At 42.0% G+C, this 26,281-nt stretch overlaps 1 protein-coding gene across 1 annotated transcript in view; it reads left to right on the top strand.

Annotated features, from left to right (window-relative positions):
• The window catches only part of LOC137352341 (cytosolic carboxypeptidase 4), a 184,503-nt gene that overhangs the window by 64,456 nt on the left and 93,766 nt on the right, over positions 1-26,281 (top strand). Inside the window, exons 16-18 of the mRNA XM_068017630.1 lie at positions 7,571-7,715; positions 12,123-12,273; positions 21,017-21,197. Coding sequence (XP_067873731.1) covers positions 7,571-7,715; positions 12,123-12,273; positions 21,017-21,197 — 477 coding nt within the window. The remainder of the gene's footprint in view (positions 1-7,570; positions 7,716-12,122; positions 12,274-21,016; positions 21,198-26,281) is intronic.

A 26,281-nucleotide genomic window follows, 5' to 3' on the forward strand; every position in this document is an offset into this window, starting at 1 on the left:
TCGACAATCTTACCTTGATGTTAACTTTGACCCCAACTCCAGGATTATTTCAAGCATGGAATTTGGAAAATTAGCTCAGTCACATGGAATGCGTGTTTCTGTCAGCACTGTATAGACACTGCCCACTCTTCTTATGTTCACTGTTCGGACATTGTCCACTTCTCTTATGGCCACTGAATGGACATTGCCTGTTTCTCCTGTGGCCACTGTATGGACACTGCTCACTCCTCTTCTGATTGTTGAATGGATTGCTCTTGTTGTGGCATCTGTGTCACAAGATAGAAATTTAAGCACAGATAATGGCCATTTCAGCTCATTATGCCTTTGTTATCATTAGCTGTACACTGGACCAACCTGCTCTAATTCCATTTCCTTCCTTTTCTGTATGAATGCTACCGGCTTCTCTCATGGCCTCTGCAAACATTTTGCAGCCGATATTGGGACACCACCACCATCTCCTAATTGTCATTCTGTAAACATGTCTTTATTAAGCCTGCTTGCAGCAACTATAAGCAGCAATCATAGTGACAGACCAGCAGTACAAGTGGAAGAGGTCATAACTCCCAACATGTAAGTCAGAGCTTCAACCCATTTTTAGCTCGTTGAGTTTTCTGATATTTTGCCTGGGCTGCTTGATGGCGCTCTGTATTGGGCCAGGTGTCCTATGCAGGAGGAGAAACTGGCATTTTCCAGAATGTCCCACATTATTGGAATAGTGCTGATGACAATTGAGGAAAGACTTGAGGCTCAAAGTAAGCGACTCTGATTTAAAAGGTGAGAGGAACCTGGAGCAAAGAAAAGGAAAAATTGAAGAATTTTGATGGAAAACATTTAGCAGTTAAAATTAAAGTATTATTATCTTTGCTGCAGCCAAAGGAAGTGCATAAAATTTGCAATATTGCTTGAAGACTGGGGAAATTTTCATCATGGGCCTCCATCCTTCCATCATCACTGTGGTGGGTAGACAGTAAACCAGTGGGCCAGGTGTATCCATGGGTCTGGCCATCCTGAAATGGTGTATTAATCAAACCATCCAAGTAAAAATAGCCACATAATTTTAATTGGTATAGGAAGAGTTTACAATAGAATTATTGCTACTAACAATTTTATATTAGAGTCTGCCTTAAGTTTGAGAGAAAAAGAAAATACTGCAAGTCTGACATTGAAAAATACTGGAAATGCTCAGCAAGTCTGTCAGCATCTGTGAGTGCAGTCACATGATGCTGCTCCAATCGAGTGTGAGCATTCCAATCAGCAAGTGCTACACATACATGCTGGAAACATGTGATAATTAGCACATGATTCGCAATTCTGAAGCTCCCAATTCTGAGATGGGTCCCCTTATTAGGATTGTCAGTTTCTGACAATGTTGGCAACAAGGAGAAAATCGAAAGTCACAAAGATAAGTCAGAGAAAGAGAACACGAGGGTCATCTGTATCAAAGTGATACAGCTGTCTGATTGCATGTACCATTCTTCTCATTTTGATTGCAGTTGGATCACCTGAATGGAATTGGGAATGGCCTCATGCCAGCGCTCACTGCTGGAGGACTGCACGTTTGTGAACACGTCATATTATGGGACAGGGATGATTTTTAAAAAAAAATCTCGAGCCCTGATGGATCTTTCTGGTGATGAGGCTGCAGGCATTCAATGGACTTGCCTGTCAATCTCGAGAATTACAGTGTCTGTGACACTTAGTCTCTCAGGGTCACATTTAATGGAGTCATTGTGGGTCATCCTGCACTTTGCTAGCAAAGCATAATATGATGACTGACAATATGGATTATAATTCACTTCTGTCAATAAATCACTGCACCCATTTTGATGTCATTAATGAAAATTATAAGCAGCATTGCTTCCAATGCTGATCCTTCCCTTTTGCTATTACTTATTGTTTTCTTTCAATTAATCACTCTATTATCCAACTTAATGCATTTCCACCTATTGCATGGGCCTAACCCTTGTGCAGCCATCGTTATGTGGGACAAACACCTTCTGAAAATCCATATAAATAACATCATTGTTTTATTCTTATCCATAAAGTCAGTAGCTTAATTTTTAAATAATCTAATGAAGTCACCTGGGCTTCAAAAAAGAAATGCCTTATGAACCCTTTACCAAATAAATTATATAATTTTTCCAGGAAACTATATTAAATCACTTCCTGAATGTTTTGTGCTACGTGTAACTGAAGCAATTTCAGCGATGGGGATCACTGACTTCGATCAGGAACCTTCTGAACAGGAGCCATTAACCTTCCTTCTGCAGCTACATGAGCTGTGAAATATTTCAAATCTTGTTTGTGTGTGGCTCTATCAAAAAACTTGATTTCTTTACAGCAACATGAAGGAGGTCATATCATTTCCAACCTTTATTTAAGGAGTACAGCAAGACCCGTGACTGACCTGGGCAGGAAGTAACTGAAGCAAACTTTAAACCTTGTTGGGATGCTGTGAAAACACATTGAAATATCTTGCTGTGGAAGATGCATGTACATTTCCAACTTCCTAGGTAATCGACTCAAGGAAGACTACACTATGTTCACCGTTTTCTTTTAAAATCCATGTGACCTTTTTTTTTCTGATACTAGGAAAATTGCTCACTTCGATGAAAGCATATTCATTGCAACAAAATACAACATTTCAGCCTTTGCAGAGATAAAATTATGGTGGAGTTGTCCTTTTAAAAATGCCATCTCCCTCAACTCTTAAACAGCATGTCCATGCAAGACAAAGTCACGTATGTTGACAAATCCTCACAGGCTCAGTGCTTCCATAGTAAGGAGAAATTATTGGTTTGAAAAGATTGAACTCATTAAACAAACTGCATTCCTAATTAATGTTAGGATCTATTTGCAAACTATATTTTAAAAAACTTCATATAACTTTGTGTATGGTTACCACTAAGTGACTAATGTTGCATACTTGGATAGGTTGTATCAAAAACTTCTCAATTAGTGGGAATGAAGTACTTAAATTATATTAGTGACCATAACAAGCAAATGATAAATGCATAAAACATATAACCAAGCAAAAACCAGTATGTTTTGCTGATGGTGAACTTTTTGTATTAATCAAACTATTTAATTAATTATCAAGACCCTTTTTCAGTGCAAACATGAACCAACATGAGCCAGGAGAAGCTGTAGACCACGTAACACTGCAAAAATCTGCACACAAGACATAGAATCATTCTAAGCACATTGCTGAATTCTCAAAGATGAAAACTGAGTACAATAAACAGCTACATCACAGCAAGGAAACTATGAAGACCCCCCCCAAAATAGTTGTTTGCCATGAGTGGAATATTTGAAAATATGTCAATCTACTCAGCGAGGGAGACAACACGTCCTCAGGCTCAAAACAATCTTGTAAGTGCCAGACAGTTTCGTTTTTAACAAATTTCCTATATGGTAAAACGTGAAAGCAGTGCTTACAATATCATCTTTAATCTCTTTCTCAAAATTCTTTATTTGCAAATACTTAAATTCACATGCATTATGTCCTGTGTAAATTAATCTTCTGCACTAGAGCAGAATCCATTCTTTTGTGCAACTCTGGTGTCTATAGTAGATCTTCTATATTTCCAGTGCATATGTGGTTCAGAATAACTAATAGAACAATGTCCTTCATGTTTCCACAGATGAGTTACATTCACCCAACCAACCCTGATAGAGTTACCATCAGAAAGGAGGACAGCAAGGAGATCCAAGTGATGGGGAACCAGTAGGAACCACCAAAGATGCACCAGCCATGGTTCATATTCCATGCTGGTGCTACAAGAAATATACATACTGTCCCTTCAGTTTGCATGCAGAGCCTTGAGGCTATGGATACCTGTTTTATTTGACCAAGGACAATGTACAGGATGGAAATAACAACACACACACTGACCTAGAAACTTTGCATTATCTATTTACAACATAATAAAGATGGCATAGATAGTATGCATTTCAGTTTGAAATGCTTTAAATATTACTTTTGAAATGTGACATTTCAAGAGGAAAGAAAGACAATCATTTGAAAAACAAAGAAGCTTAACCAAAAGGTAATACAGAATACCTGGAACCTTTTACTTGACTTAAGCAATGGCATGTCAAAAAAGATAAACAAAGCCGAGGCTGTGTTGAAGTTTGATTTTCTCTCAAAGCTTCATTATCAATATATTGTAAATCGATTCATAATGATCATATTAAAATGTCATACAATATGTATACTGTATAATTATATTGAGGCAGGTTTTTCAGCGCCACTGCTCCCCCACTTCCCCAGTACTAGACAGAAGCCAATGACTGCAGTGTACTGCTCATGCCCAATTCTTGGATCATCAAGATTTCCTGTCCATGCCATTTGCTTCGCATGTAGGCACCCCTACTACAGGGCTGCCCTGGGCAATGTGTAATGGTGATAGGACAGGAAAGTGCACTGTAGCTGCCAAGTCTCTGAGGCCTGTAGTTGCTTGCTAGGACCAGAGAGAGATTGGACTAAGACACGCTACACAGTAAAAGCTCTCAAAGGAATCCTCATCTCAAGTCTTTGGACTGTCCACAGGACACCCACTGATCGCCCCACCAGTAAGAGTCCAGGGGCCGGCCACGGTGCCATGTTTTCTGGGTCCGTTTGTTGTAGGATGCCCAACCAACATTCAGTCAAAGAAATAAGATGGGAGGCTTAATGCAGGAATTGGCTGGCACCTATTTTAGGCCAAGCTCCTCCACCTCAGGAAAGCTATGGGAATCCTGGGGCATTGTTAAAGCAGTGGAGACCTAGTCCTCCAGGACATTGCCTCTTTTTTCTGACCTTTGCTTCTGAGAAACTGGGTGTTCCCTTAGGACAAGGCTTAGGAAAATCCTGCTTCTTCCAGTTGTGAATTGAACCACAGTGGTGTTGTAAATATTGCACACAGAGACTATTTTATCAAGTTTTTTTTAACAAATACTACTTAAGCTTATATCGAGGTTCATATTAATATAAAATAGGTTTATAGTACAAATGGGCACTTATATCATCTTTAAAGTTAAAAAAATTATTTACTCCACTTTTTCCAATGTTCTCCCTTTCAGGTCAGTTTTCAATCTCACTTCATACATAGAGTTGAAATCTTCAGTGTTTTGCCTATTCTCTTCCCTGTGTGTAACTTTAACCATTTCTGAAACATTCAGTAATAGGGTTCTTTTCTCTTATGGATTCTTTGGCCATCATGTTCATTTGCACGGTTGTGTGACCGGTGCCAATGTCAATGGAGAAGCTATTTCCTTTACATAAATGTTTTGCTTGCATCCATTTCCAATTTGTTCATTCAGTAAGATTGTTGATAGAATGCAGTACAGTGTTTGTTGCACAAATTGCCTCATACTACAATGTTTGAGACATTTTTCAGATGACAGTAGATTGCCTCTTCATCCATTGCTAGGCAGTGCAAACTCATTTTTCCAGCTTACGGAAAATATTTGACACGCATTAAATTAAGCCTCTGGGCTGTTGCAGAACCTATTTGGAGTGTGATTTCTAGTACTAGATGGCTCTGCCAGTTTAATACTTGAAGTATGCAGCATGAGTTAAATTCATTCATTTCCACCCCAATAAACTGGGTGGTTTGAATTCCCCAGTGGGAATGTGTTAAACCAACACTAGAAATACAAATTGGTACTAATAGCGTCAGACGAAGCATAAAGTCTGGAGCTTCTCACACATTGGTAATTTGGAATAAAGTTACCAAGATTTGTACAGTTAGCAGCTGTCAGTATGGCTGCAGTGAATCACCGTCTAATTTCGAATGACCAGCAATTGTTTGTTCCATTGAGACGGTTAGAAAATAACTGAGCTGCAAAAAAAAAGATCATTTTCTCGAGCCTCAACTGTTTGTAATCAACGTGGTTACCCAACTAACCTATAGCATGGAATAGGGTGAAGAGTGTATAATCAATCAAAGGCATCCTGCAGATGATGGCAAAGGGTGAGAACAACACAAATCTTGAAATTAGGTAGACAATATTAGTGACCCAACACTCTATGTGCACGTGCTGTTTTTAATGGAGATGCTAATCTGCTTATTTCAAAATGGTTAACACTCTGTTATAACAACAGAGGATTGTCAACTGAGCACACTAAGTATTCATCCAGTAATATTGGTGACTGTAGTTTCCAGCCCGAAAGGTAAAAATGTGCAAAAGCCGGAAATGGTATCTCTGGGTGAATGAGGAAAATGGAGAGTTCATTTCAAATTGCTATCTTTGATTGCCTCTGTAAAATGATTGCAGAAATCCCATGAGCCAGGAATTGGGAGATGTTTGATTCTAAGTTGTAACATTTCTTTCATTGAAACTGATACAGTTTTTAAACATATGGCCTGTTCCATTGTCTTAATCTAGTCCATGTCTACTCTGCAGACACATTAGAAGTGAAATATCCTTAACATTTAGTGACAGCATTGTAAAAGCATGATGCAATACTGCTATTGGTTAATAGCTTCGCGAAGATAATTGGAATATTTAATTAGTTTTCACATTGTCACTGGCTGTAGAGGTGGAGGAATATTCATCCCACTCTGAAAGGTTTAGGCTAATTTTCTGTGCATATCATCAATTGTAGGGATCAGTTACAGCTTGGATCATGCAGGGTCCTAATGTGGTAATCTCTCAAAATGTAGTTCTTGAAATGATCTTTCAGAATTTCATCCTTTTAGAATTGCTTATGCCAAATTTATTTTTAAAAAATAGAATTGCCTTTTATGCAATTACAGTCTCTAACATTTTAGAAAGTAAAATGAATATTTGCTCAAACACAATGCAACGTAAAACAAAACGTAAGCAACAGCACTTTAATTTTGCTCGTGTTCAGTACTTCTGCTTGAAATGCATGCGTATGTGTAATATACGTACTTACGCAATATTTGTGTGATGTACATGTCTGTGTAATTTACTCGCCTTTTAGTACATACCTATGAAATAGGCCTATTTGGTAAATGCACATATGTGTGAAATGTGCTTTCTCTCATTTGTTATTGGGATGTGGGTAATGACAGCTAGGCTTGTGCAATCAACGTCTTGAGTAAGTGATTACTGAGCTGCTGCCTTGGTGGTGATTCTTTGTACAACTCAGTGGTTTGCTAGGTCACTTGATGAGCGCATGAAGAATCAACCACATGCTGTTTGGCTGGGGTCTGGCAGAGGCCAGATTCCTTTATGTGAAGGACTTTAGGTTTCTATGACAATCGGACAGCTTTCCTGGTCATTTTTTTTCCTGATGCCAGCCCCATGCTAAATTCAATGAATCCAGTTTCACAACATGCCATGGTGTGACTACACCTCTGTACATACTACACATGAGAACATACATGGGCACTGTACATGCCTATGTAATGTAAATACATGTGAAATCTCCATAGATGTGAAATGCACAGTTGTGTAATATACATATTTCAAAATGTACATGCGTAATCTACATGTGAGAAATGTACATACCTATATATTCACATACCTGTTAAATGTGATTCATCATTTTTGCCTGTAATATTAAACAAATGGATTATTTTCATAGATAAAGCTGAATATTCTTCTGTTTCTACAGAAATCATTATTGCAGATATAGTACAGCTGCAAAAGGACAGAAGGAAACATCATACTACACCTTGGCATTCACCATCACGTTCCTGCACTCGAAGGATGTCTGCTACCTGGCATACCACTACCCATACACCTACTCAACACTAATGGTATGTGACTTACTTATAATATGCTATGGAAAAGTACTGCAATATACCCCAGTAACCACATCTACAGAACAGTCCATCTGTGTAACATGGCCAGACAAGCCAGTCCCATAATGCTGTATTAAGATAGTCACATGGTATTGTAAAACATCGAATTAGAAAATGGAAAGAATTTTCCACTAACAAAATATGAATTATTCTGTTGTGGAAACTGTTAAGACCAGGTGAGGAAAGGGTCTGAGGCTCCCCTCTTGCCCCTTTCCTGGTTTGGTTGTAACAGGGTTTAACTTTTAAAACACAGTGTTTTTAGCTTCCTCTCAGTGAGTCCTTGCTCACTGCTCTCTAATTGTAATTGTAAAGGAATCAATCAGACTGGTTTTCTCAGGTTTAAACAAGAAAGGTGTAAGTTTATTAACCTTAACTCTAACTCAGTTAAAACTACTAAAAATATGCGACACAACCACGCTAGCATGCATACATGATAAACACACAGACAAATAGATACAGAGGAGGAGAAAGAATTAAAGGGGGGGAAGGCTTGTCGTAGTAAATGGAATTCAGTTACTGTTTATGGTTTTGCTGTAAAGTCTTTGATTGAAGTTAAGTCTTGCAGTTCTCGTTGGGGCCCAGTACACACTTTCAAACTTGTTTCGCTGGTACCAGAAGGCTGCAGGGCTCTTCTGTCGTGACACTTAAGTTGCTTCCATTGGTCCCTGGATCTTTGGATGAGAGGGAGACAGAGAGAGAGAGAGAGACCTTGCTTCTCTTTGGTCTTCAAATTGCAGTCTGACCCAAAATTTTACTGTGATGCACAATTCAATCAATTCCCAGGTTGGCCAGTAGGTTAGTTATGTGACCAGCTCTTTGTTTGTCACAGCATCGCCTGCAAGGATTATTGATTTTTCAAAGTTTACTAGGCACACTCAGTGGGGAGGGGGGGGGAGGTGGAGTGCTGGCTCTTACACAGACAACGACTCTCAACGTCTTTTAATCATCACTATTGACAAAACCCATCTGGCTAATTGAATCAAGGAGCACTCCCATTGTCTCTCTAGGCAACTGTCTCTCAGAATGCAAATGTGCAGCCATGTTTTCAGCCATGCTCTGTGGTCTTTATAAACAACTTGGGCTGAATTTTATGAGTGCGCTGCAGTTTGCGGCGGCGCATTCTAAAAACGACGTGCATCCCCTGCGGATGCGCCGTCCCTAAGCCCCCACGATATTATGCGCAGGGGTTCATTTGAATAGAGGGGGCAGCTGCCACGTCCCTGACAATGGTATTCGGCGCCACCGCGCAGGCGCCGGTGCCATTTTTAAATTAGAGATACGTTTGAAACAGGCCCTTCAGCCCACTGAGTCTGTGCCGACCATCAACCTCCCATTTATACTAATCCCATATTCCTACCACATCCCCACCTATCCCTATATTCCCCTACCACCTACCTATACTAGGAGCAATTTATAATGGCCAATTTACCTATCAACCTGCTAGTCTTTTGGTGGTGGGAGGAAACCGGAGTACCCGGAGAAAATCCACGCAGACACAGGGAGAACTTGCAAACTCCACACAGGTAGTACCGAGAATTGAACCCGGGTCGCTGGAGCTGTGAGGCTGCGGTGCTAACCACTGCGCCACTGTGCCGCCCATAACTTTAATTTGTAACATAACATAATTTGTAAAGGGCTTTAAGCTCTTAGCAAAAATTTAAATTTTTAGAGGAACATTAGTGCAGATCTTCATTAAATAAACACTTATATTATGGAGGCCCTTCCCCAACCATCCCAAATGGTCATTTAACTGGCTCTCATTGACAAAAAACACTTTATTCCCTACTTGACCTTTCCCCCACCCCCCACCAACCTTCAATCATTTGCCCTTCAACCCCTTCCCACCATTCACAGAACCAATAATAATTGAATTCCCTGCTCCTCAACCCCTCCTGCCCTGAAAATGTTATTTCTCTCCCCTCCCCACTAAGTTCTTGCCTGGGAACTCCATACAGAGTTCCAAAGGTGCACAAGTTGCGTTCAGCGTCGGTAAAATCGGCATGGGATATCCGCTGCCGGCAGGTAAGTTTATTAGCATGTAATTTAGGCTCATTTGAATATTTAGATGAAGGGCCTGCCGCCAGGTGGCGGAGGGGCCGCAGCGAGGTCCCCCTGCTGCCAGTAATATGCGCCGTCCCTTCTCGACGTCGCGGGTCAAGATGAGCCTCTCCCAGCAGCATCTTACCGGCCTCCGCACAGCGACTGGTAGTGTTGAGGGGCCGGTAAAATTCAGCCCGTTATGTTCAATGTCCAGTACAAATTCAAACAGCGTTCTATATGCCGAAATTAATATGTTTCCATTTGATAGGTGTGGTTTCCATCACAAAAGCAATAACTAAATTAGCTGACATCATGTGCGAAATTGAGGCATATTCCAGCTTCAGCTTCACCAGCTGCTAGTCATCCCAAAATCACTGCCCTGGCCGTTGTGATGTGACTTTATGGTTGGTAATCTGTGATGTGGTGGAATCAGCCTCCCATTATATTGTTTATTTGCAGTTTTTTCCCCCAATTTTTTTGAAATAGATTTCTGACTTTGGAATTAAATCCTTTTGGAGTTCTGCCATTCCCCTGGTATGCAAGGTCTTTGGGGGAGGTAGGAATATCTCTGGTGACACGTGTACCAACATTGTTAAATATATTCCAGCAAAATCAGAAACACATGTTAAGGGAAATTCCTACCTCTCAGAATGGCAGGAGCCAGCAGGCTCCCTATACTGACAGCGGGCTCCTTCAGAGTGGCAGCCAGTCGGTCCCTGAATTGGATAGCCTGAGGATGGTAGCAGTTAGCCAGGCACTGAGTGTGACAGTGATCTCCCTCAGAGTGGCAGTAGCTAGCGGACCATTGAATCTGACAGCGGAATTATTACTGGCTCACCTCTGTTGAATTTCTAGGCTCTTACTTTAACTCCAAGGCTTGAACTCCAGTTCTCATAACCTGCCTGTGCCCGGATCTGATCTCTGTCTCCCAGCCACTAAGGTGTGGCTTTAGCTTGAAGTTTTAAAATAACGCTCTGTGAAATTCAAATTCCATCATCTATCTCTTAAGCGCATTGAGCACTGAGTGAAGAAAGATTTTTAATCATTTGGAAATGTGAGCCAGAACAATGTGAGAGCAGCCATTATTTTTACAAAAGAATTTGTTACAGGTCTACTTTAAATTAGATTTCATTGCAAAACAAAATTGGATTTCTTCAAGTAAAATGATATTGAAATGAAATCTAACGCTGAGTTTGTTTCTCAATAAAAAAATTTATGTGAATAAAAAGACATTTCCGATTGTTCCACTTCATGGTGGCAAATTATTCTGAATCACTTGTACTGTGTAGTGGTAATGTATTCAGGGTATTGAAGTTGGTCCTTTGATTTCTTTCTAAATAATTTTAGGAGTGAGTGTAAAATGAATTGATACCACATTACCAGCTGATCTCTAACTGGAAATAAGGCTTGAATTTAGACTCACCTGGCATTGGGTGAAAGAGTGATACCAGTGTTAACAATGTGCACGGTCCCCACTGTCGATTCCCCACCCCCCCATATCCTCACCTAGTTCAATGTAAATAAAGAATTTGCATTTAGATAACATCTTTCATGCCCTCAGAATGTCTCAAAGTACTTCACAGCCAATTAGGTACTTTTGAAGTGTAGTCACAGTCATAGGGAAACATGGCAGACAATTTGTCCACATCAAGGTCCTACAACAGCAAGAAGATAAATGATCTGCTCTTGTGGGATTGGTTGAGGGATAAATTATAGTCAGAGCATTGGGAGAATGTTCCTATTTTACTTCAAATAATGTCATGGGATTTTGTATAAACACCTGAGAGTACAAACTGGGCCTCGGTTTAACATCTTATCCAAAAGACACAAACGGGGCAAGTCCTCCGGCAATCTTTATTCAGCAACAGCAGTTCAGACAGTCTTTCTAACCCATGTTAACTTGGCCAGTTTTTGTCCCCCATCTTTTCTGAACTGGGTGCAGTTCTGCAGCCACCAGTTGTTCCACTGCGCGTCCCCAACTGGTTATTCATGACAGCAAGTGAACAAATGACCAGCAGCATATGCCTCATACAAAGGCCATTATGCAAAGAACTTTCCTGTTCAGCTTGGGACACTTCATCTGCATCAGCAGCGTGGGTTATGACCAAAAATCGTTTTCAGTAATGGCCCACTGACAGTAGTGACAGTAACAATCACAAGAAGACCCCTTGTTGAATGGCCTTCAGTGCAACTTTATTTTTAAAACCAGCTTCACTCAGTTGAAGAATGGCATGGGGGCCAGGAGAGTTGAGGAACATAAATGGACAAGGAAATCTAACACAGTGCATTTATATCGAAGTTTCATTCCTGTCCTTGTTTCAGACTCACCTGCACCTCCTCGAGGAGTCGCTGAACCCTGATCAGGTTTACTTCAGGCACCAGATATTGTGCTCCACACTAGGGGGCAACAAGTGCCCTGTGATCACAGTTACTGCAAGCCCTGGGTCCCAACCCGAACAGTTGCATCAATTTTGTAAGTAATCAACATATTTCTTGCTTTCTATGTAGAATTGTTTTCTAGTCGATGCATTTTACTGAGGCTATGGACTGATTAGAACTTGGGTGCATCTCACCAAGCTGATGTGTAGGTGTAATGTGAGGCTCTGTTTGGTATTGTTCCCTGTCTTCATGGGGTGGAGTTTCTTGTGGTGGTGGGGGGTGGGGGGGTGGGCATGGGGGTGACGGGTGGTGGGGGGCAGCTATTGCTTTTGCAGTGCAAAACAGTGAACTCACTGCTCTGGGCAGCAGAGTCCACTAAGATAAACATGTAGGGCTGGGTTTTCCAATATATTTTTGCTTGGTTTTTCTTGTATTGGGATGGGCACTTGGACAGACCCCTGTGGAGATTCTGCTGGTGGTGTAACAGTGCATTCCTGCTCATCTTAAGCCAATGATGATTTTTCACTGAAAATAACAATGAGAGCATGTTATAATAATATTCAATTTGTGTCATGATGTTGGTTGTTTATGCCTGTGTCCAGCATAGCACTAGGAATGGTAGTATAGAAGAGGCACCTATCATTGCTAAATGACAGCTCTCAGGTGCAAGTGAATTTTAAGGCCCATAGAACAAAAACTTTGAACCACTATAACGAAGTTGCTTTTGAACTGTTCAGCGTAATTTTCTTTCTTGCTGAAGAATATTGCGTCAGAAAAAAAGAAATAGGAATGAATGTGCAGTTAGATAGTGCCTTTCATAACCTGAGGATGTCCTAAAGTGCATTACAGGCAACTAAATACTTTTGAAGTGTAGTCGCTGTTGAAATGTAGGAAATGTTGCAGCAAATTTACACACAGCAAGATCCCACAAACAGCAACAGATCATCGCTTTTTGATAAAAGCAAAATACTTCTTGCTGTTGGTTGAGGGTGACCTCAACACCAAAGGAACATCCCTGCACTTTGAAATAGTACCATGGGATCTTTTATTCCCACCTCAGACAGAGCCTTAGTTTAATGCTTAATCCAAATGATAGCACCTCTGACAGTGTAGCACCCAATCAGTACTGCACTGAAGTGTCAATCTAGAATATGTGCTCAAGTCTCCGGATTAGGACACGGACCCACAACCTTCTGACTTTGGGGCAAGAGTGCTACCACTGAAAAAGAAGACTTGCATTTATATAGCGCTTTTCACAGCCACCAGACATCTCAAAGCACTTTACAGCCAATGAAGTACTTTTGAAATGTTGGAATGTAGGCAACATGGCAGCCAATTTGCTCACAGCAAACTCCCACAAACAACAAAGTGATAATGACCAGATAACCTGTTCTTGTGATGTTGATTGAGGGATAAAGATTGTCCAGGAATAACTCTGCTGCTCATCTTTGATATAGTGCCATGGGATCTTTTACATCCAGCCAAACAGTGGGATGGGGACCCAGTTTAACATCTCATCTGAATGGCAGTACTCCCTCAGTATTACACTGGAGTGTCAGCCTTCATTTTTGTGCTTATGCCCTGGAGTGAGACTTGAACCAAGAACCTCGTAAATCAAATAAGAATGCTACCCCCTGAGTTGAGGCTGACACTTTGTGGATCCTACAATACAGCATTCAAATTGCAATCACTCTCACTGATTTGCCATTTGAAAATGGGCCCATCAGTAAGAGAGTCACTGAAGTCTTAGGTCTTAGACTGTTCTCCCCTGATGAAGCAACAAACTGTTACCCTGGCATGTTGCCAGTTTCACAGATGGGCTTCCCAGTAGCATTGGCCCAGCACTACAATGAAAATGAACTTGCCCCCAGGATGCAAACAGCTGATGGCAGGGGCGTATTGGTGGGTGTACGCTCTGTTGTCCCTGATTTTTGGTGCAGATTGAATTTCTAGCCTCTGGTATTTATTTTTCAGGAGCTTGGTTCACTGCCTAGAGCTATAAAATGTTCAGACACCTTCCAAATTCTTTTACTGTTGATGTGCAACCCCTTGCCATTTTCACACCCATATTGAAAAACAAAACATGAACTTTTGAGTGCTCTATGAGGTAATTGCAATGGATACAAGAATAATGAAGTAGTGATAAAATTATGCAAGGAAATGGTTAGGGCAGAGTTAGAGTACTGCTTTGGGTGCCTCATTAGAGAAAGAATATTAAAGCATAGATTCACCAAGATGATGGCAGGAATGGGAACCTATAGTAATGAGGTGAGACTTGAAATACTTGGACTATTTCCACTGGAGCAAAGAAAGCTAAGACTTAATTGATGATTTTAAATTTATGAAGGATTTTGATAAAGTGAAATGGAAAAGTCAATTTCTTTTGGTTGGAGAGTTAGTGATGAAGATTCATCCATTTTAATTCGCCTCTGAAAGTGATAAGAAATGTTAGGAGACATTTCTCAATGCAGAGAATTTCTGGAGCATGAATGCTGTGCCACTGTGGGTGGTCGAGGTGGAGACCTTTGTATCTTTTAAGGGAAATTGGAATGACAATGCAGAGGAACATACAGGGCAATGGGAAGAGAGCAAGGCAATGTAATTAGATTTGGAGCCAGTATAGCCCCAATGGGCCAAATGGTCACCTTTTGTGCTGTAAACCTTCATGTTTCTGTGGCCCAGACTTGGTCGTTATTTCAATCACATCTTTCCTTCTGCACAGTAACAAAAAATGGGGTCCCTTTTAAATAACAGCAGAAGCCTTTAAGAACTAAGCTGTGCACTGTTTGCTGCTCCTTTCCCATGTGGCAATGCGCTCTCAGCACAAAGCCCAATTACTGCCAAGTGACTGGCATCGCCCCATTGCGGCAAGTGTTATGTGGTTGGATAATTCACCCATCAGTTCGATGGACTGGGTAATGCTCTGGGTTAGAAAGCTTGGGTGACGCAGTGGGTTAAAGAGCTGGGTGATGCAAAGGGTTAGAGGGACTGTATGGCATGGTGGGTTAGAGGGACTAGGTACTGCAATGCATTCGTGTGGGTTGCATTGTGGGTTAGAGGAACAGGGTAACACTGCTTTAGAGGTAACACAGTGGGCTAGAGAGATTGGATGATGCAGCAGGCTAGAGGGACTGAGGAGCACAGTACGTTAGACAAGAGGGACTGAGTGACAGGTTAAAGGGATTTTGTGCTGCAATGGCATAAGGAGATTGGATGATGGAGTGAGTTAGAGTAACTGATTGACACAGTAGGATAGAGAGATTGAATGGTGCAGTGGGTTGGAGACACTGTGTAATGCAGTAGGTTAAAGGGACTGGGTGACTAAGTGATTCAGTACACTGCCTTTTCACCTATGGAAGTTGAGCTTGAATCCAGACCATTAGGATAAATATCACCTTGGGCTGTGTCAGTTTATTCAGTAATTAGCTACACAGACAAGCAAAGACCCAGGTTTGATTCCCAGTCTATGGTGGGCTGGCCGATTTCAGCTGGACAGTGTTAGGTGTGCTTTAATTGACTACTACATTGCTGGGTTAGAGATAGAGTGGTAAAATGGATAGCAATGGTGCAATCGGAGATGCCATTCTAATATCAGGGCTGAGGCACATTGTTGGGGCAATTCAAGGGAACTTTACTCGGCATCTGACTGTGCTGTGTTTGAGACTTAGCAGTTGGCAGGAAAAAAGACAGAAGTGCAAGGAGAGAGCCAACTGTGTAACAGCCCCGACAACCAATTTTATCTGCAGCGCCTGTGGAAGAGTCTGTCACTCTAGAATTGGCCTTTATAGCCACTCCAGGCACTGCTCCACAAACCACTGACCACCTCTAGGCACTTACCCATTGTCTCTCGCGACAAGGAGGCCAAAGAAGACGAAGAAGAAGATTGATAGGGCAGTATAGAAGAGCTTTACTGTGCATCTAACCTGTGCTGTTACTGTGTTTTTGCTGATTAATGCTGATACTGGTTGTCTGAAGTAGAGTATATTCCATTCATAGCATTAGAGATCTGACAACCTGTTAGGAAATGAAAAACTGACAGGAAATAATTAAAATTTGCTTCCTACCTTTTACTTAAAATTATTTTTTGTCAGTAAATTGCTTTAATGTCTGATTGTAACTATGATATGACCACAAACAATTCTGTGGAAAATAGCGATTAAACATTTCACAGAACGTGCTGCAATTTTTACACTGACATACTTCATGCTGTCATTATGTTATTGGCCCTCTCTGAACTCTGGAGCTACTGTTATTTGCCTAATGAAAGGATTTGTGTTAGGTTCTGCAGCAGATTTATATAAAACTGCGGCACATTTATACTTCACTTTCCCCTGCAACTCAATCTGCACGCTGCTTTGTTCTGAAAATTGATATTTCAGTGACAATGGTGTGATGTGGAACACAAGAACACCAGCTCCTTCAGCCAGTCTCACTTTTCTCTGCTTGACTTCCTCCATTTTTCTAGCACCAGAGCATCATCAGCAGTTCCTTTTGTCACACCCACCCTGAAACACTGAACCCCACAAACACACCGACACTTAACCAATTATATCTGTATCACCTATTTCATTAGGTTCTGCACTTTTATAAAATTGATTTTCTCTCTGCCCCTGACCTCCTTGTTTACTGAGTAAGCCTTGAACCTTAACAGCTCCAGTCACTGGGGGATGTGATGCATACAAGTCAAGGATTTGAAAAACTGAACAAAATAATAGAATCATTAGGGAGAAAAATGTCTATTTCATAATTAACAGGCAGACCTAGAGTCATAGAGAGATACAGCATTGAAACAGGCCCTTCGGCCCACCGAGTCTGTGCTGACCAAAACCACCCATTTTATACTAATCCTACATTAATCCCATATTCCCTACCACATCTCCACCATTCTCCTACCACCTACCTACACGAGGGGCAATTTACAATGGCCAATTTACCTATCAACCTGCAAGTCTTTAGCTGTGGGAGGAAACCGGAGCACCCGGAGGAAACCCACGCCGTCACAGGGAGAACTTGCAAACTCTGCACAGGCAGTACCCAGAACCGAACCCGGGTCGCTGGAGCTGTAAGGCTGCAGTGATAACCACTGCGCCACTGTGCCGCCAGTATAAGAGGGAATAACTGGCCAGTTCACACCAGTGTACTATTGCCAGTTTGTATGCAATGTGGTAATACACAGAGGGAATACTGTACAGTATAGTATAGAAGGTGTCCATTTGGCCATCTTGCCTATTCTGGCTCTTTGAAGGAGCGATGCAATTAGTCCCACTCCCTTGCTCTTTCCTCATAGCCCTGCAATTTCCTCCCCTTCAAGTATTTATCCAATTCCCTATTGATAGTTACTTTTGAATCTGCTTCCATTATCCTTTCAGGCAGTGCATTCCAGATCATCATAATATGCTGCATAAAAACATTCTCCTCGTCGCATCTCTGTCTTTTTGCCAATTAGCTTAAATCTGTATCTGGTTACTGACCCTTCTACCAGTGGAAACAATTCTTCTTATTTACTCTATCAAAACCCTTCATGATTTTGAACACCTCAATTACAAAGAACAAAGAACAGTACAGCACAGGAACAGGCTATTCGGCCCTCCAAGCCTGTGCCGATCTTGATGCCTGTCTAAACTAACACCTTCTGCACTTCCGGGGCCCATATCCCTCTATTCCCTTCCTATTCATGTATTTGTCAAGATGTCTCTTAAACGTCGCTATCGTATCTGCTTCCACCACCTCCCCCGGCAGCAAGTTCCAGGCACTCACCACCCTCTGTGTAAAAAACTTGCCTCGCACATCCCCTCTAAACTTTGCCCCTCGCACCTTAAACCTATGTCCCTCAGTAACTGACTCTTACACCCTGGGAAAAAGCTTCTGACTATCCACTCTGTCCATGCCGCTCATAACTTTGTAAACCTCTATCATATCGCCCCTCCACCTCCGTCGTTCCAGTGAAAACAATCCGAGTTTTTCCAACCTCTCCTCATAGCTAATGCCCTCCAGACCAGGCAACATCCTGGTAAACCTCTTCTGTACCCTCTCCAAATCCTCCACGTCCTTAACCTTCTCCGCTCTAAGGAGAGCTTTTTCCTTAAATTTATTCATAGACAGTAAGTGGGCTTTGTTGACAAGCTCAGCATCTATTGCCTAACCCTTATTGCCCTTGAGAAGATGGTTGTTGTTGTATGCTGGTTTAGTATGCTGTCTCCTTCCTTGTCTAGCTGATGGAGATACTTTAGTCTGGGCTGCATCTAGCTCCAACTCTCTCTCACATGATCATGGTAGGAAGTATTCTTTACAAACTCTCAAGATTAACCTTTTCAGACCCTTATACTACAGTTGTGACACCTAAGTGCTAGACCATTTCAAAGGGCAGTTAAGAGCCAACCACATTGGTGGGGTCTGGCATCACATATAGGCCAGACCAGGTAAAGGACATTAGTGAACCAAATGGGTTTATAAACCAGTCCAGTAGTTTCATGGTTGTCGTTGCTGATACTAGCATTCTTTTCCTGATTTATTTAATTCACTGAATTTAAATTCCCCAACTGCCATATGGGATTTGAACTCGCACCTCTGAATTATTAGTTCCAGCCTCCGGATAACCAGTCCAGTAACATAATCATACCACGCTCGTACAATCCTAGCTTCTTTAGACTCTCCATGCAGCTGAAGTCCCTCACCCCTGCTACCTATTCTAGCAAACCCTTTCTGCATGCTCTTCAAGGCCTGTCATCCGTCCTAAAGAGTAGTGCCCAGAATTGGCCACAATACACTAACAGAGGCCTAACCAGTGGTTTATAAAGGTTTAGAATAACTTCCTTGCTTTTGAACTCCATGCATCTATTTATATAGTCAAGGATTTTGTATGCTTTTTTAAAAGCCTTCTCAACTTGTCCTGGCATCTTTGAAAACTTCTGCATGTACACCAACAGTCTTTCTGTTCCTTCTCCCAGCCGCCCCCCCACCTCCCCCACCTCCCCCTCCCCCCCCCCCCCCGTTTATATTGTTTCACCTCATTCTTCTTTCTAAAGTGCATCCCTTTGCACTTCTCTGCATTATATTTCATCTGTCATATGCCTGACCATTTCACTAATCTATGTCCTACTGAAATCTGTTATTATCCCTCTCACAGTTTACTAAATTCCCAAGTTTCGTGTCATCTGCAAACTTTGTAATGATGCCCTGTGTACCCAGGCCCAGGCCATTATATCGATCAAAAATAGCAGTGGTCCAAATACCGAGCCTGGGGGACACCAGTCTAGAAAACAACTGTTTACTACTACGCTCTGCTTTCTGTCTCTTAACCAATTTTGTATCCACCCTGCTGCTGCCCCTTTAACCCCATAAATTTCCAATTTTGAGAATTATTGGATGCCTATACACATCACTGCATTGCCTTCATAAACTCCCTGTTATTTCATCAAAGAATTGAATCAAGCTTGTCAGTCACAATTTGCCTTTAAAAAATCTGTGTTGGCTGTCATTTATTAACCCATGTTGTTCCAAGTGACAATTAACTTTGTCCCAGATTATGATCTCTAGAAAGTCCCCACCACCAGCATTAGGCTGTCTGCCGTGCAGTTACTGGATTTAGCCAGCTCCCCTTTTTCAACAGGGGTGTAACATTCTGGATGGCGGGGGGACTCGGGCAGATCTTCCATCTTTGCTCCCTCTACTGGCACAGGTCAACATCATGGTCTGCGTTCTAAGAATCAGCTGCCAAAGTAAGCGACGGACGTTAAAAAAAAATGCGCCCCGCTCACACGGGCACTGCGCCATTTGCATGGCCCCTGGCGCTCGCAATCCCCCCCCCCGTGATGACGTGTAGGGGGCAGGCGAGCTGTCGCAGATGCCAGTGCCATTTTTAAAGGGCTTACAGCCCTTCATGGACATTTACAAATTAAAGGGCCAGGTTAGTCACATTGCACCAAAACATAATTGCATGATGTTTGAATGCATTTTCCCAGCCGCCCAATGCCATTTCCAGCTATTCATGCCCTCCCCAGAATGCGGATATATAGAATTTGGCCTTTCCCCCTCCAAGGTTTGGCAACTTTGCCCTTTACCCCTTCCCATCACCAACCCCCCGACCGATCCACTTTGTTTTAACCCCACTCCCCCACTCCCGCACAGAGAAAAAAATCCTCCTCCCCCTCCCCCCCCCGCCCCACAGGTGTCGCACCACGTTTCCTTGAATGGGGATTTGAAGGCGCGGCATTGTCGGCTGCCCAAATGATAATTGGTGCAGTGATTTAGGAGGCGATGGGACCCTCATTAATTCAGGTATGTAACGTACTTTGCATATTTAAATGCGGGCCCTGTCGCCGAGCGGCAGGGAAGCTGCCATGAGGCCTCGCCGCCGAGATCGGCACGGGGCCTGTTGCCATTGGGGTTGGTGGCGGGCCTCTGCCGCACTGATCTTCATTTCCCCCCACACCCCCGCCAACGTTCCTGACGGCAGAGGGGCTTTAAAATCCAGCCCATCTTCCCTAGAAGAGCCCAACATTTTTACTAGGAAAAAGTAATCTCAGAAAAACTGCTTGAGACACTAGAGGTTGAGTAGGACTTTACAGTTTTGTTAACTTGATATACACTCCTTGGGCTGGGTTCTCAACTTATGGCCGAACATTATAGAATCCACCCGATCTTGGCTGATCTGCAACACCAGGTTTACATGGACACAGCAAGTTGAAAATCCACCCTGCAATGTGCAGTGCAGGAAAGGATGGTCATTCCCGTAAATTGTTTTATACCCACAATCTTACTGTAAAAGACACGTGAAATAATAAACCCAACCAGAGGGTAAAAGAGATGCTGCTGAATTACTTTATTGTATCTCACAGGGAGTCGTCAATATGTGGTGCTCACAGCCCGAGTCCATCCGGGGGAGAGCAACGCAAGTTGGGTCATGAAAGGGACACTGGAATTTCTTGTGAGTGATGACCCCATAGCTCGCAGCCTACGGGAATCCTACATCTTCAAAATCATTCCTATGTTAAACCCTGATGGTGTCATCAATGGCTGGTGAGTAGAAGTGTCAGGAGCAAGAGGCTTTTACTGTGCCATCAATGAGAAGCATCTTCTGTTCAAACTCTTTCACTACTTAAAAAAAAAAGAACATTTAGTCCTGCAACCCAAGCTCAGTGTTTACAGCTGCCTCACTAAAATATTCACTATCGCAAGACACTGTCTACAGCCCCCTTACTAAAACATTCACTATACTACACTCTCATTCTAACCTGAGCTCTGAAATAGCACAGGGCGTTACTAACTTTCTGTCAAGGTAGAAATCAGAAAAGCCTCTGATCTATCTAAGACTATAACACACTCCTATAGTTTCTACATCAACCTAAAACTGTCTCACACATTCCATGGGACACAGTCTCACTGTTATCCTTCCCCTTCATCTCAAGCGCTTTCTGTGTTTTTAAACTATGAAACATGTGTGCTGACTGAGTAACTCAATATGAACTGAGAAAAGAGCAGAAACGGCAAAAAGCATTATGATTCAGTATGACACGGCCAAACTTGTTGAAAGGTAAACAGCTTTCAGGATTGGGGAAGTTATAGGACTACATGTTTCTTCGACTATGACTCTGGTTAAACTGAGCTATGCTTGGTTTAATAATGACACATGAATAGCATGTCTTTCATTTCTGACATGGTACTTTGGAGAGGAAAGTGACTCAGCGTCAATTTGTCTAATGTACACTGGAATTTTACAGCCAACTGAACAGTGATTTCTGTCATAGGTGGAATATTGATGAATGTTAAATAGGTTGATGAACAGGTGAACATTTTAGCTCTGCTAATCTTCAAAATAAAGGAAAGACTAGAAAAATACAAAAGAATGTTAGTGAGATGATGAATGCTGAAGCCTTTGTTACTGCGATTAATCATGAATGCATTTTGTTATTCCCCTGGACAATTCCCATCTTTTCTTCCTCAAATCCAAGAGGGACAAACCTGAGTCTACCTGGTACACAACTGGCTTAGCTCTCCATCCCTGGATCTAGCTGGACCAATTATATTAACATAGGCAGATAGGAACAGGAGTAGGCCATTCAGCCCCTCGAGCCTGCCCTGCCATTCAATGAGATCATGGCTGATCCATGGCCTAACTCCATATAACTGCCTTTGGCCCATATCCCTTAATATCTTTGCTTAACAAAAATCTATCTATTAAAGTGATGGAAGGGGTCGTTGACAGTGCTATCAAGCGGCACTTGCTCACTAATAACCTGCTCACTGACGCTCAGTTTGGGTTCCACCAGGGCCACTCAGCTCCTGACCTCATTACAGCCTTGGTCCAAATATGGACAAAAGAGATGAACTCCAGAGGTGAGGTGAGAGTGACTGCCCTTGACATCAAGGTAGCATGTGACAGAGTCCAAACCTGTGACCTCTACCACCCAGAAGGACAAAGGCTGCAGATGCATGGGAACACCACCACCTACAAGTTCCCCTCAAAATTACACAACATCCTGACTTGGAACTAAATCGCCGTTCCTTCACTGTTGCTGAGTCAAAATCCTGGAACTCCCTTACTAACAGCACAGTGGGTGTACCTGCACCCCAAGGACTGCAGCGGTTCAAGAAGGCAGCTCACCACCACCTTCTCCAGGGCAATTAGGGATTGGCAATAAATGCTGGCCTACATCCCACGAAAGAATGAAAAATATCAAGCTCTACTAAGCATTGTTGTTCTTTGTCAAAATCACTCTTTACTTTACGAAAATTCTGCAGGGCAGCACAGAGGCGCAGTGGTTAGCACCGCAGCCTCATAGCTCCAGCGACCCGCGTTCAATTCTGGGTACTGCCTGTGTGGAGTTTGCAAGTTCTCCCTGTATCTGTGTGGGTTTTCGCCGGGTACTCCGGTTTCCTCCCTCCACCAAAAGACTTGCAGGTTGATCGGTAAATTGGCCATTATAAATTGCCCCTCGTATAGGTAAGTGGTAGGAGAATATAGGGACAGGTGGGGATGTGGTAGGAATATGGGATTAGTGTTGGATTAGTATAAATGGGTGGTTGATGGTCGGCACAGACTCGATGGGCCGAAGGGCCTGTTTCAGTGCTGTATCTCTAAAATAAAAAAATAACCCAAGGCGTCTTCACTAATAATTACCTCCTTAAGTCCCCCTTTCACCACCCTTACTTTAACAATGTGCAAGGAGACCATGGCACCTCTGACAGTGCATCACTCCCTCAGTACTGTGTGAGTATGAGACAGAAAAATGGGCATCTAGCAACTTCTACTTTTCTCTCTGTTCCCGCAGAATTGCAATACCCAGAGAGCATATTGACAGCGCACATGTCATGATAACAGGTAGAACACTCGGAGGTTATAGCTGTAATATTACTTGTTCCTTTGTAAGATTCACAGGACTACAAATAATATCCAAAGCATATATGGGTTTTTATTCTAACTTAAACTACAACAGATATATACACAGCTACAACACGCTACACCAACACACAGCTTAGTTACACCCGCAACTCCCTGGTAATGTGTGACGCAACATCACTTCCTTTGGTAATATTCACTTATAGCCTCTTAAAGTGGTCCCTTCTTAAGGTGGTCCCACAATAATAGTCTTTCTGTGTTTGAGTCTCTCTTTCTCACATGCATACACTTGTGCGAGAGATGCATCATGCGAGTTGTACTTTACTCCTTGCGAGACAGGAAATTTACAAATAACTGTGAGCCTCAGACAGTGGAGGGAAAAAAAATCAAAGGTAGAAAGTTTTCACTTTATAGTATTTTATATCATTTAAGTCATTCTGAAAATTCTGAACTTTACAGTTTTGTCTGTGGACTGTATTCGACCTAAATAAGATGAGGGTGTAACATGATAACAATTTTGTATCTGACTCTAGGAATTCTCAGTTAAAGATGTTATTCCTTAACTGAAAAACATAAACACTCTTGGAAACTGGAATCTTCTGAGAAATTCTGGTTATTGTGCTACCGTCACTTGTGAAAGTTTAATCGAGTTGCAATATTTAGTATTTCTTGCTTTCTGCTTGTCAGTACTGCTGCAGTGTAAAGCATTGCCGTGGCAACATTCGTCCATTCCAGCATGTCTGTCAACAGTTAAGAGTGGATAGAGAGCAGACCGGCACTGTTTAGCCAGAATCCAATCGAATCACGAATTATCGTGACTACATTAATCGGTGTTCAGCTTGGTTTGTGTAGATGTTGATGCAGAGTCGTTTCGAGGTGAATTATAGAAATTAAAATTAGATTCCCAACGTGATCATCAGGCCGAAGGGCCCATTTTATTGTATTACAATTAATTTAGAAATGATTTCGAGCTTAGTATAAATTGTGCCAATGTGCCTAGCTCATCGGAAGCAGCAATCTGTGACTATTTCTTTGCCTTTAATTGTAGACAGTGGAAAAATCAGGTTTCAGGCAAAGTAAATGTTGATTGCTTTTCACAGACCATTAAGAAATTCTTCCTTTTTTAAACAAAATTCAAATTAATTTAATTTATTTATCCAATGGTTACAAATGATAAGGTGCCCTCATCAGTCATTGCTCCAGGTCCTTGCATTGTTGTGACTTCAAAGGCAGATGCCACAACCCAACAATTAATTCAGTAACTTCCCGATAGTTCTGAGCTTGGGATAACAAACCCCTTCTCTTTTACATGTTAACATTTGTAACAATCAGAATCTTAATCATCTCATTATAATTTCTAACTCTGCGAAGTGTTTTCTGCAGACTAGAGCCCTTTCTCCTTATTTTTCCCCAATCTCCTCGGTCACCCTCTAAAGGCAGCTGCGTGGGACTCCCCCTTTACTCGCATTACAGCAGTCACTGTTTTTAGAATTCTCATCCTTACTTTCAAATCCCTCCATGGCTTCACTACCTCTCTAGCTCTGTAACCTCCTCCAGATTTACAATCCATAAATCACTCCGCCAATTCTGGCCTCTTGTACATCCTCAGTTTCCATCATTCCATCTTTGGCAGCCGTGCCTTCAGCTGCCTAGATCCTAAGCTCTGGAATTCCCTCCCTAAAACTTTCGACCTCTCTATATCTATATCTCTCTCCTCCTTCATGATTCTCCTTACCTCTTTGACCAAGCTATTGATCACCTGTCCTAATATGTGGCTCAGTGTCAAACTTTGATATTGCTTTGATGAAGCGCCTTGGAATGTTTTACTATGTTAAAGCTATATAATTGGAAGTTGTTGTTGTGTATGAAGTGCTTTGGAATGTTTCAGAGATATGTGATAAGGTGTTGTAAAAATACAACCCTCACATTCTCTTCTGATTCCACACCACCCTCCTCAGCTTTCTCTTCTGTGGACTCTTGCAGCACCTGTCGGAGTCCATGCCTCTGTCAGTTATCAAGTTGTACAGAATGCAGAACAAGACAGTGATCCTGAACACTTTGACAGAGTGATATAAAAAGTTGGCTTCTAACCCATCCAAGCATCATAAATACAGTTTCAGCATATCGTTCGTGTGTTCAGAGAATGGCTCTGTTGGACTTCATCTCACTTGTTCTTGGCTGCAGTTTGAAGATGGTGAAATTTGAATTCAATTAATAAGATCTGGAATTTAAAAGCTATGATGGCCATGAAACCATTATCGATTGTTGTAAAAGCCCATCTGGTTCACTAATGTCCTTTAGGGAAGGAAATCTGCCGTCCTTACCTGGTCTGGCCTACATGGGGAAACTGTCGACTGCTCAAAATGAAGGAATCATGTGTGGCGTGAGGCAATTTCATATTCACCTGCATAATCTGATGCCGATGGTTGCACACAAGTTAGACATTCACAAAAGAGGCACACCTCCATAGCAGAGCACCGAAGGCTAACATACATGTTATCAATTGCTCCATGGACTTGGAGAAGGTGGCAATATAGAACAAGACAAGTGCTTGAGCTTACTAATCCCTGGTTTCCATGAGAAAGGCAATATATTGGGTAGTTTTGGTAAACACTTAGTGAATGCACCAATGCACTGCTGACTAGCTACTGTTAGCTATATAGTGCATGGCATACAGCTGTTGCCTTGAAGCCATAGTCATCTTCAATAAGACTAACAGTGCCATGCCAGCCCTATGTTGTGGCTTCACATCTTTATGAAGCAG

This window comes from Heterodontus francisci, chromosome 38 (genome assembly GCF_036365525.1).
Source record: "Heterodontus francisci isolate sHetFra1 chromosome 38, sHetFra1.hap1, whole genome shotgun sequence".
NCBI lineage: Eukaryota > Metazoa > Chordata > Chondrichthyes > Heterodontiformes > Heterodontidae > Heterodontus > Heterodontus francisci.